General features: G+C 45.8%; 1 protein-coding gene across 2 annotated transcripts in view; it reads left to right on the top strand.

Annotated features, from left to right (window-relative positions):
• The window catches only part of smad7 (SMAD family member 7), a 20,924-nt gene extending 10,046 nt beyond the window's left edge, over window positions 1–10,878 (top strand). For both annotated transcript variants that reach the window (XM_030768302.1, XM_030768303.1), the window contains one exon: window positions 10,075–10,878. In XM_030768302.1, coding sequence (XP_030624162.1) covers window positions 10,075–10,613 — 539 coding nt within the window. In that variant the 3' untranslated portion in view covers window positions 10,614–10,878. The remainder of the gene's footprint in view (window positions 1–10,074) is intronic.
• Window positions 10,879–12,829: the final 1,951 nt, after the last annotated feature.

Below are 12,829 nucleotides of genomic sequence, written 5' to 3'. Positions count from 1 at the left end.
TAGATTTTTTTTTGACTTGTGATTTGATTACATACTATTTCACCATAAGAATTCCTCTGTTTTTTCTCTAATCCTGCTGTGTGCTGCTGAACAAACAAACCGTGTTATTACGTTTCAGTGGCCGTGCATGCGTGCGTGTGCGTGTGTCTGTGTGAGAGTTTGTGTGTTTAAAAAGAGGTTGTTTGCAGCCTAGTGGAAAATACCAGCTAAACTAAAACCAGTCTCTCTGTTCCCCCTCGATATGTATGGTAAATAAATGAAAAAAAAAAAAAAGAGCGTTGACTTCCCGTGAGGCTAAAATAACAGATATGCTAACCGTTAATTAAATAATCATCAAAACCGGCTGTAATTATGCCATTTTGGAAATAGCTCACCTGTAGTTAAAATGGAAGTACAGTGCGTCTAAACAGTAATTTTGGCAGAGGCTTGAAAGAAATGTTTTCAAAATGTAATCAACAACAAAAATAAACAACGTAGCTTTTTATACAGTTTTTTTTTTTTTTGCCACCCTGTGTGTACATGGGCGTGTGTGTGCGTGCGTGCATGTGTGTGTATGTGCGTGTGTGTGTGTGTCTAGGCCAAAGCAGGATTATTGTATGAGGAAGCTGTGATGTCTGTCCTGGAATGTCAGGGTTATTAAGAGTTAACCTCGATATGACAGGGACAAGCTGCCATGCAGAGTGGGCCTTCAGCCAGACAAACAGCGCTACAGCTTGTCTTTCTGTTTCTGCGTCAGATACAGCCAGAGATGGGGGGTGTGAGAGATAGAGAGAGAGAGAGAGAGAAACAGAGACAGACAGACAGTTGAATGTGGCCAGCTGGAACTCTTGGTTCTCCTATTTCCAGTTCATCTTAGCCCTGCCTGCCCTTACACTCACTCCTTTAGGTCTCCTTTTCCCTCACTAGTCCACTCTTAAATGGACTTGAATTTGAGACGTTTTTTGATTACTCTAAGAACCATGTTTTATGCTCTTTGAGGATGCCTCTGATAGAGTATGCGGTGTTTGTTTCTTAGTTTGAACGTTTCCGTGAGTCTTTCTTGGCATCTGAAACCATGCGTAATGGAGACAGATGAAGGACTCATAGCTGGATGCCTTTCTCAGTGGATGTGGCTTTGGCTATAGAGCTTCAGCATTTAATCAGGTCACAGTGGCAGATTAGAAATGCAGGTACAGCAGCCAGGGTATACTCCTCTGACTGGGGGAATCTAACGCTAGAGCCAGGGGTATCTTTATCTTCTGTGTGTGTGTGTGTGTGTGTGTGTGTGTGTGTGTGTGTGTGTGTGCGCGTGCGCGCGTGCATGCGAGAGAGTGGAGAGGAGGATGAAGAGTGGGAGAGTGGAATCAGAGGTGGAAGACGGGTGTGGCATGTGGGCTGGTGCCGGCGCTGGGTGACCCTGGAGATGGTGTGTTTGTGTGTGTGTGTGTTTGGGGTGGGGGATCAGTGAAAGGGGATAGGCTCTTCCCCCCCTCACTAACGGAGGGCAGTAGCTTTGGCACTCAGACAGGCTAGAATGACCCACGCAGAGCCCTGGACTAAAGCCTACTGTCACACTGCCATTTCCTCCTAATGGGTAAATTTAACTTGGGCTGCTGTATTAAAACCCAATCTGCCACCAGTGCTAGAACTAGCACACCTACAAACACTGGCTGCTCCTAATGTGCTTCATGTTGCTGATTGTTTCTGCCAGGGTTTGTATGATATGCACTGTGGCTGATGGGTAATGACATTTAGTGAAGACTGAGATATACAAATTGGCTATTCACCTGTTGAGTGTCCAGTGCTCGCCCGTGTTTATACACTGGAACCCCATTAGAGGCTTGTAATACTTATTTGGTACTGACTGAGGGGGAATTAAACACGTCCTTGCATACTCTCTTCAAACTGTCGGTCCGTTAGAACCGAGCGAAGTCTCTGTCGGCTCGTCTTGTCTTTCGGGAGAAAGCCGGAGAAAATGGCCATTGTCGCTTAAGCTCGATTGCCCCCCCCCCCCCCCCCAAAGCTCATTCCTGAGTTGTTTGGGTTAGCCAAGACGGAAAAGGCCACACAGGAAATGACATCATTTCTTTGAGGAAAAAGCATTGGGCAGGAAAGGTTGCTGTGGCCTCCTGAAAATGGAAAGCAAACATTCACAACAGAAGAACACCTCAGAAGTCAGTTTAAGAAAACTTCGAATTGAGCTTACAGTTGTACTTTTTTTTTTTTTTTACTTTTTTTCTTCGTATTTTTCCTCAGCACTCAAAGGCAGGGTCAGAGGGAGTTCTCTGTCATTTTAGAGCTGCAGCAGCTCTGCTCTGTGGACTTGAGCAAGGATCTTTCATTACTTTCCACTTCCTCTCCAAACCCCATAGCCAAGCAGGCAGTTGGCGGGTAGTTAATTTTGGTTTTGGCCAGCCGTGGCTTCCCCGCCCTGTGTCATTATGCTGCATAAATCTGGAAAAACAGCAGAGAAAGAAAGAGAGAGTGAGAGAGGGGGGTTATAAAGACAGAAAGAGTACAGTGGAGAAAATGACAGAGGATAGAGAAGGATCTTAAACACAACAAAAGTTGCAGAAAAGGATATGAGAGAGAAAGAGAGTTGGAAGTTAGATGCAAACTTTGAAACTGTCTTACAGTTCCGTGGAGCCGGCTTTCCCTAAGAGGCTGTAAGCAGCTATGAAAAGAGAGAGAGCGAGAGAGAAAGTGAGGGAGAGAGAGAGAGAAAGAGAAAGTGTGCGAGAGAGAGTTTTTCTGAAAATGAAGCCAGTTCTGCTCTCTAGAAGGCTTCTCTCCAAAACCACAACAATATTAATAAGCCTCAGTGTTTCCTTTCCCCAGTTCCACTCCCGCACGCAAACACAGCCAACATTTACAGAGCTTTTACCGACAGCATGGTGCAGGGTGGGCCAGGGAATAGGGAGAGATGGAGAGATGGAGGGATGGAGGGATGGAGGGAGGTAGAGAACAAGATGACCATTGTTTAGCCCTGGTGCTCTAAAGCAGCGGCCCCTCACATAACCTATTGTATGATAGATGATCAAAAGAGAGGGGAACATTCCTGATTCTGTGTGTGTGTGTGTGTGTGTGTGAGATCGCGCGTGTGTGTAAATGTGTGCGTAGTGTGTGTACATATATATGTAGGGTTGGTAGATTGTACAGTGCATGTGAAAGTGTGTGTTTTTTTTGACATATTCACATCCTTTAATATGACAGCCGATGGTGTTTCCAGACCAAACCCATCAACCATTCACGTGTAATGAGTTGGAGCAGGTTATCTGTGTATGAAAGTCAGGTTAAAACAGCTTTATCATCCACTCATGCATCACTGTTTCATCATTCTTCTCTTCATTGCAAGGTCTCCAGTCTGTCTGTGCCTCTCCGCCGTCTCTTGTGGAAAATGATAGGTTTGCGGTACTCCGGAGACATAGATTATAATTAATAATCATCATCATTTAGAGGAGACAGAAAGAGAGGGAGAGAGAGAGGAAAAACAAAAAACCCCACACACACACCACAGTAAACACGCTTCACCCGACTTGCCTGACTGGTTAACTGTAGCCACGGCGTTGGTTCCGTTCCCACGGAGATGCGTGACAGTCCGGACTTGCAACAATGCCGGCGGTTGTTCTGTCCGGCGTGTTTTAGTGTGTGTGTGTGTGTGACTCTTACAGGGATGGGCACAATACTTAGAGGGGCCCTGCAGTGTTTATGACATCATCACCTGAGGTGCCAAAGCTTTCCGCTTTGCTCCTGTTTGTTTACACTGCCTGTGCGGAAGGGCAGAAGATGGAGCGAAGGTGATTTTGAACTGGGATTATGACGGTGTCATAAAGACGGGGCGGGAGTGAGCCGTAGAAGAGGTCGCCGTGGGCGACGCCAAACCCCCCAGCAGAACGTTGGGCAAAACGTCTTGGTCACCGAAGCAGGAAGAACGGAGGAGCCATAATTATGAGCCAAGTGACGCGATTTGCCAAGGAGCGTTACGTAACCGCGCATGAGACGTTTTTTATTGGTCGAGGGAGGGGACCGTTATGTCAGTGACCTTTGTCCAACAACATATGTTGGCAGGAGTGGGCACTCCCTTTGTGTTTGGAGACTCATTCATTTATGCCAACTCTTCAGCAGGGGACCAACTTTGGCAAGCGCTTCACAAATAGTCCAATCAGCAGATAGAGTCTTTGCATGTTTGAAGTTTGCTGTGTTATTAAAAGGTTTGATTCTGAAATAGCTAACAATGAACAAAACAGCCCCTGTGTTAAAAAAAAGTGCTCTCATAGTGTTTTGTGTACTAGTAAACAATGAAGGAAAAGTCAAGTATTTCCTCTGTGTTGAATGGTTTCCTATGGACTGTGTGTGTGCATTTCCTGTCTAACAGGGCAGTGGGCAGACAGGCATCTTGTCCTTATGTAATGCCCCTTTTCCTAATTGGCAATTTCCGTTATGCCCCCTCTAACAGACATCCTACGGGGACAGGACCCGCAAACAAAGCCATGTTGTCACGAAACACCTCTCTCTATCTCTGTCTCTCTGCAATTCTCGTTCTGTCTGTCTCTGCCTATCTCACAAACTCTCTTGAACTCACAGTGCCCCCCCCTCCCTCTCCCTCTCTCTCTCTCTCTCTCTCTCTCTCTCTCTCTGGCCCACTCCTCCTTTCCTCCTCTCTGCCCCATTCGAACTCTTCTCTCAGTGTTTAGACTGTGTGGAGTTTAGCTTGGCTAATTGCAGGGGAATGCCTCTCAGGAGATTGTCGTTTAAGACATTGAAGCTTGGAGAGAAAGATAATATTTATAGAAGGGCAATAACAGTGTTGCCGCCCCTGTAAGATGCACACACACACACACACACACACACACACACACACACACACAGTCAAAGAGCCAGAGGAGTGTGTGAGGGCAGGAGTGTGTGAGACCTTCCTTAGACCTTATCATTATTATCAACTTACACTCCTCTAATTAAATCAGTCAGGACATCCCCCCCGCCAGTTTACCTCTGTTATTCCAGCTAAAAGACTGACCCTTCCCTCTAAATTGAGATTGGGGCGGGGGGGGGGGGGGGGGGGGGGGGGGGGGTCATGGAATTTCTCACGGCATTAGCTTTCAAGGCAAGATAGAGGTGTTGCATTTAAGCACAGCTGTACATGTGCTTAACTTTTCAGTTCCTGTAATTATAGAAACATCAATGTTGATGTATAAGTCTGTTTGTTTGGGACTCTCTTGGAGTCTTTTGTGTGGCAACGTTTGGTTTCAGCCAGCGTGTGTCCCTTTTGCATTGTGGTCAAACAGAGAAAAGCTACAGAAAGGAGAAAAAAATCAGTGACCTTTGACCCAGGGCGTGCAGACGTGCCCTGGCTTGAATGAGGTATTGTGAGTGTCGGAGCCTGAGACCTGTCCCACATTGTCCGTGCTTAGGACGGGGAGCATTAAGACATGAGCTACCCGACGCAGGGTGCACTTTCCCTGGGGAGAGAGACGGAGAAAACCACCTCATCTCTGTTACACCAAATATTAACCATGGTGACTGAGATCAACAAGTATAAAACTTGTCCTCTATGTGCCTGTGTTAGTATATGACTGTGAGTTTATCATTGTTGGTCCTTTATACCCTGAATTGAAGGTTAAACCGTCTGGACCATGAACAGAAATTCTGTGTGTGTGCGTGTGTGAGCGTTTGTGTGTGTGTGTGGGTACATCCAGGAATAGTAACGATCGGCAGCGTGTGTGGAGTCAGACAGAAGTAATCATTAACTTTTTCAGACTGCTTGCTGTCTCCAGTCCTGCGCCTCCCAGGACGCCTTCCCCCTCCTCTCTGGCTCCCCACCCCGCCACCCCACGCCTGTTTCCAATAGGTTCAGCTTGCATGGACGCAACGTCCAGACTCTGGAGCCTACCCCCTCAGCCCCCCCCCACACACACCCCCATGTTAGGTTCCCTATTTAAATTCTATAACCTTGAAAAAGAGAAAAGATACAAGACCTCAGTGCTCATATAGTTATATGAGTTAATTGAGTAAAGTTTGCCATCAACTTATTTCAGCATTATTTCATTTATCATCACTTATCTCGATCATTTTAGTGGTTTTCAGGGCCTGTTTTTTTTTTCCCATTTACATTGATGGGATGTAGATGTTTGAAGACGTTTTAAACCAAACAAAAGAATGAGGGGTGGCTTTATAGACTGCAGGCTAGGTGTAGTTACCCGAGGCTAAAAAAACGCCAATAGGGTTTGAACTCCCACTCTGTGACAAACCCCCTGCGTTGAAAGTGTGTGTCTGTTCAAAAGGAATGAGTTGTTTTTTTGTCTCCCCGCTGGCTTCCCTTAATGTTAACTAAAAGTTTGGAGTGGTCTGTGGTTGAGGGGGAAAGGGAAAAAGAGAGAGAGAGAGAGAGAGAGAGGCCTTTGTGCTGCATTCCTGCAGTATCCCTCAGACCCTGTTTGAAATGATGCCAGCAACAACACAAACAACATGCAGAGAAAAGCAAGGCAGAAATGAAGGCAGGCAGGGAGGGAGGGAGAGAGGGAGGCACCGCTCTGCCACCAAGGGAGAGAAAGAGAGAGAAAAAGAAAGAACGAAAGAAAGAAACAAAGAGATAAAACGTAAAAAGCCAGTTTGTTGAAATGACTTTCTGGTGCCAGTAGGACTGTCCACTCAGTAGAGCAGATAAGCAGGGCTTTCTCTAGCCTACCTTTTTGGTGTGTGTGTGTGTGTGTGTGTGTGTGTGTGTGTGTGTGTGATAGAGACAGAAGCTGGAGGGTTGAGGGGAGCGTGTGTGGCGTCTGTGTGTCGGTGGGCAGAGTGGCCGCGGTGTCACCCCGTCTGCCGTGGTGACAGCTAGTCGCAGTGAGACGCCCGAAATAGAGTCTGCAACAAGAGGACACACACATCCTGCCAGGCAGGGGGCAGAACGAACAGTAACTCACACTCACACACAGATGAGCTGTAACCTATAAACACATACCTATACAGACATGCAGTAATTGATATACATCCACGCACTGCAATACACAATTTCATTCAGGCCTACTTGTGCAATTAGTCTATAGTCTATGCAGGAATATGAATGTATAGACTCAAACTGATAGGAGTTCTCAAACCTACATACACATTCTGTAGGTCCTGAGTAGGATGTAGAGACTGATGTGTAAGGCTAATGTTAGCCAGTGTGTGTGTGTGTGTGTGTGTGCGCGTGTGTGTGCGTGTGCGTGTGTATGTACTCAGTACTGTTTTTTCACCATTTGCTGTTGGCACGTGGGCTGTTAGAACAAGCTGTGAACTTACACACACACACACACACACACACACACACACACACACACACACACAGTCCACGGCCAGCACGTTGCCACAGATGGAGTTCTGCACATTATGGTCTTCCTCGGCTTTTCTCAGTTCTTTGTGGGTGTGTGTGTGTGTGCGTGTGCTTCTGTGCGTACGTGTGTGTTTGTTGAGCTTGCTAGTGTTTCTTGCTCAGTCCTAATGATCTTATTTAACTGTGTTACTGTGGAATGCATGCTAGCCATGCTGTCGTCACGGCGACCTGTTCGCAAGACCAGCTAAAATAGTCTCGTCAGCTGGGCGTCACGGCAGCGGAAGAGCGAGAGACAGGCGGGTAACTTGGCGACACGTACACACACACACACACACACACAGACGCGTGTGCTCAGAGTTTTGTAGTACGAGCTGTGTGTTTTGCCGGTTGAGTGTTCCAGGTCCAGGTCTGATCTGATATGTGTGATGAAGGTTGTGTAAATGTGATTCAACAGTGGACTGTTTCTGACCTGGCGGAGTCAGAACCTAATACCTCTGCCTTAGTACCTTTATATTTACTATCACAGACAAAACAACCCAGCTAAGCTTTGCATGAGGATGTTATTTAAGCACAGAGCATAATAGTTCTGAGTAAAACGATGTTGGGTTGGCAGTTACTTGTGCCCGTGCTTGTGTGTGTGTGTGTGTGTTTGCATGTCTACGAAACCTACCCCCTCTGAAAAGGCACTAAAGTGAATGCCTACAAGAGTGTGTGTGGCTGATAAATAGCTCAGTGGTTTCAAGCTGTGATGACAGGCCCAGACAGGCAGCCGTATAATGACCCTAGACGCCATGGCACTCTCTCTCTCTCTCTCTCTCTCTCTCTCTCTCTCTCTCTCTCTCTCTCTCTCTCTGTGTATTAGCATATAGACTAGCATTACAGGTGAGCTGTGAGTGGGAACCTTAAGTTGCAGAAGCACAACGAATCTCAAAAAATTTGGCTTAGATCTTCTCCGAGTACACATGTTTTAGTTTTCTGAGGCAATAGACAAAAGTTTGTCCTGTTTGCCCACAAAATGGGATTTAGAATAATTCCTTCAGCATGTGCCTTCAAAACAGAGGAAACGAATGGCCTGTTGTTTTATAGAAAGAATTTTTCCCCCTTCTTCTCTCGTCTGCCTTTTTTTTCCCCCACTGTCTAATGAAGGCTAGGTCCTGAGCTAATAACAGAGCCAAGCAGTCATAAGAGATATAGCACAATTACCCTAACCTCCTGTCCCCTCTCTGCAGCCCTGCCAAATTACTAGGTACACTGGCTGTCCCAACAAGATGAAAGAGAGAGGGGGGGGGGAAGAGAGAGAGAGAGAGAGAGAGAGAGAGAGAAGGCAGAACAAACTAAGAGAGCCCAAACGACTTTAGGGTGCTGGGAGTTTAACCCTTTAACCCCTCACATCTCTTCTTTACCGAAGATGAAAAACACACTCAGGCTTCTAAATTGCCGCTCACTTTGAGAGCTTTCTCTCTTTATCTCTCTCTCTCTCTCTCTCTCTGTAGCGTGTGTGTGTACTGGTGTGTGTATGTGTTTAAGACATATGTATTGCTATCGAGGCCACTGTGGTATTAAAAGCTAGAAGGGCTTAGAATTGGAAAAGAGGAAGCAGAAGTAGCACAGATAAAAAACACAGAAAGAAAGGAGAAAGAGAGAGAGTGAGAGAAACCCAAAAGCCTCCTCCCTCTCTCTCTCTCTCTCTGTGCTGTGTGCCTGGCTGGGCTTCCTCGCCTCTCAGCCCACCCACACCCCTCCCTCCCTCCCTCCCCGCAACCTTCCAGTGCAGCGGAGCCTGGAGCCAGCGTTCTGTGGGATAGAGATATGGCGCTGGAGAGGCTGGAGGCACGTTTAGGGGTAGGAAACTAGAGCCACCATTGGCCTTTTTTTTCCTCCCTCCGCTCAGGGAAACACAAGAAGTTAGCATTGTACCTCCCAGTGTCTCCTCTCATCATGTTTGTGAGCGCCTGGAGTTTAGAGCTACTCACACACACACACACACACACAGAGTTAGACCATGTTGAGAGTAAAGGGAGGGACTGCATGTGTTCATGTGTTGCTTGGAGTATTGGCATCACACGTATTCAACCTCTTTCTCTCTCTCTCTCTCTCTTTCTGTTAGTTTGGACTGGATGTTGTGTAATGATCACTGATTTGTGCAAAGTACCAGTGAAACACTTGTTGGAAGAGACGGCTCATGGAACTGACAAACCTGGCTTTTTATTTGCCTCTAAAGAGACAAAAATTTCCTTGTTGGCCTTTTTTATATGCAAACTATTACTTATAATTTCCTGTTGTGTAATGAAGTGATTTGCCATAAAACAGTGATTTGGACAGATTTATGTGTGAGCTTGACGTCAGAACATTGTTAAGCAGCCTACAACAAAAATACAAGAGCCAGACAGAAGATAAGTATTAATGCCTCTGAAAACAGGCCCTGGTGGCTCCTTGCCCCGTGCTGTTTTTGGGCTGCTTCCCGAGTGCAAATTCCACACATTCCTATGCTGTTTTCTTGGACGGTGAAATTAAGGATGCAAATGATATTTGGTGTTATTAAGGAAGATGTTTCTAGGGAGATGGTTTGATGTTATGAGAGACTCCTTCTACAGACCTCTTTGGTTCATTACCCTACTCTTTCATGGCTCTCTGTTCTCTTTGTAGCGTTTAATGAACTTTATGAACTTTTACCTTTTACTTCTATCAAACTTTATTGGTGTAATAACCAGGCTTGGTGCTTGGTGTGTGTGTGTGTGTTTGTGCAGTGTTGTAACCTCGTCTCTCTTTCCTCTTCCTTTTGACAGATTCCCAGGCTCTTCAGGAGTCAGGTGAGCAGGCCCACTGGTGTGTGGTGGCGTACTGGGAAGAGAAAACCCGTGTTGGCCGGCTCTATTCGGTCCAGGAGCCTTCCCTGGACATCTTCTATGACCTACCTCAGGGGAACGGCTTCTGCCTGGGTCAGCTCAGCTCAGACAACAGGAGCCAGTTGGTTCAGATGGTGCGGGCCAAGATCGGCTACGGCATCCAGCTAACGCGGGAGCAGGATGGCGTCTGGGTGTATAACCGCAGCTGCTACCCTATCTTCATCAAGTCAGCCACACTGGACAATCCTGACTCACGGACGCTACTGGTTCACAAAGTGTTCCCCGGCTTCTCCATAAAGGCCTTCGACTTCGAGAAGGCCAACAGTCTACAGAGACCCAACGATCACGAGTTCACGCAGCAACCCCGGACGGGTTTCACCGTCCAGATCAGTTTCGTTAAGGGCTGGGGCCAGTGTTACACCAGACAATTTATCAGCAGCTGCCCCTGCTGGCTGGAGGTTATATTCAACAACCGATAGCAACAAGCCCCACCTCTTGTTTTTTTTCCTTTGGTCGCCATGGACACAGACTAGCCCTTACCTTCTTTCAGACTCTTTTTTTTTTTTTTTTTCAGTTTTTGTGAGTGAGGAAGAAGTTCTTCAGAAGATGTTTTGGAAAAAAAAAAAGAAAACCTCCCCAATGACTTGTTTAATAAATGACTAAGATTTAATTAAGTGAAATAAAAGCTAAAATGTATTTTATGTTATATATAAATATATTATTACGTGTAAATATGAAGACGTTTTATATGCATCATTATTTATGTATTGTGCAATGTGTTGATGAGAAAAAGAAAAATAAGATGCACTTTGCTTAATATAAATGCAAACAAGGAAATGCCAAAATTAAAAAAAAAAAAACAAAAAAAAAAAAAACAAAACTCAGTTTTTGTGTTTGTGTGTTTTGTGTGTATACTTACAGTTGAAGTATCATTCGTTTTCAGAGCTTTTTCATCAGTTCAGCTATTTCATAAAATGTGGTTCGCTCGATTGTTTATTTACTCCTCATTTATATCTCCATGAAATACAGCCACTGCTCTCTTAAAATGACAGCACTGCTTTCTTAAAAGCTTACTTTGACTTTCAAAGTAAGCTTGGGGAGCGACACAGCAGGATAGAAAATCCTGGAAACCCATTACCTATCTCTCCGCAAGACTCACTTTCCTCTGTGTTTGTCTAGGTGGCTGGTTCTTCATTATCTGTATGATTTTACAGTCAGAACTATTCTGGGAATACACACCTCTTATGTTCTCATTAAAGGTCAGCTGACATCACAGGAAGTTTTCTTGATGACACTCAGGCTGTAAAATCCGCCAACAGCTTAAGCCATTCGCAGATGCTCTGTGTGTGTATATGTGCGTGTGTCTGTGTGTGTGTGTGTTTCCTCAGGCCAGGAAAATACTGCATTATTACTGCAGAGCGGAGAGTGGATTGGATGATATGGTTCGTTAAGGAAAGGGAAGAGGGGAAATTTATGTGGTTTCAATCGTTGTCATGTTTTAATGCTTCAGATTTAGAAAAACACATTGCATGTCCAACAGGGAAATATTTAATTTAATATTTCAGTAGACGTACCTGTCAATCAGCACAAACACCGGTAGAGCACTGCTGCTTCTCATTCCCTCTGTCCCATCTGGACTGGTCTGAAGCAGGATCTTCAGAATCTGGTCTTGGAAGGCCAGGGTCCTGCTGCTTTTTGTTTTCACCTCTTAATTACATGCTGATTTGTACCTGGAAAACAGGTGTGTGTACTCTTCAGCCAATCAGAGACCACATGTGGTTTGTTGGCCTGAAAAAGCAGCAAGACTGCTGCTCTCCAGGACTGAGTTTCGGCACCCCTGTCCTGAAGGATCCGGAAAGAAAACTCGTTTAGATTTAGCAGTGCAATCCCTGATATCTTCATCTCACATTTAAAGCTTGTATTTGAAACACTTGGGATTGTTCTTTCAGAGGCATACAGCTTCTCACTAGCACTTGGTCACTGTTACCATGTGTTATAATGGGAGGATACGTCAGTGACGACACTGATATCAGAGTTGGCATTTGAATCTTTATGATTCCTTTGATGCTGAGAAATCTGCTGGTTTTTCCTGGTTTGGGAAGACTGAGGGTTGTTGTAGAGGTTCTCTCGGCTGGTCAAATCTAGACTGCCCAGCCTCCTCCTGTTCCCTGTCATATGGATGTCTGATCAGAGGATTATGGCTCTAAGCCTGCTTTACCCTCGCTGGCCTGGCCTAGAGGAGACCTACATTCCCCGGGCTGAGATCTGTCCGTGTTCCTCCTTCTACCTCAACCCAGAATGGACAGAGTAGAATATCAGTTAATCTTTAAAGGTACAGGAGGAATAGGATTCTTATTTACCGCCCCCCCCCCCCCCCCCCCCCCCCCCCGCGCCCTTTACCGTCTCCCTCTCTGACTGACTTAGTGACTGGAGTGCACAGGCCAGTCCTGGGTATTAGAGTCGTACAGACGTCCTGCCTCCTGTAATCCCAGTCCTGCTTATATATCTAAAGCGTCTGCTGGCCAGGGCTCAGAGGCAGATGGCACGACCTTAAACAGAAAGAGAAGCCCCGGTGTAAAATCCTAGTCCTCCTGCTGGTCATCTAAAGAGCAAGCATAAAGCCATTGTCTAGAATAACAATGGAAATGAAAATGTATGTATTGGAATTGTAATGCATCATACACGCTCCCTGAAA

The sequence above is a fragment of the Chanos chanos genome, chromosome 3, assembly GCF_902362185.1.
Source record: "Chanos chanos chromosome 3, fChaCha1.1, whole genome shotgun sequence".
NCBI classification, from domain to species: Eukaryota; Metazoa; Chordata; class Actinopteri; order Gonorynchiformes; family Chanidae; genus Chanos; species Chanos chanos.
Note: the sequence above shows the minus strand (reverse complement) of the source record. Positions and strands in the feature narration are given on the sequence as shown.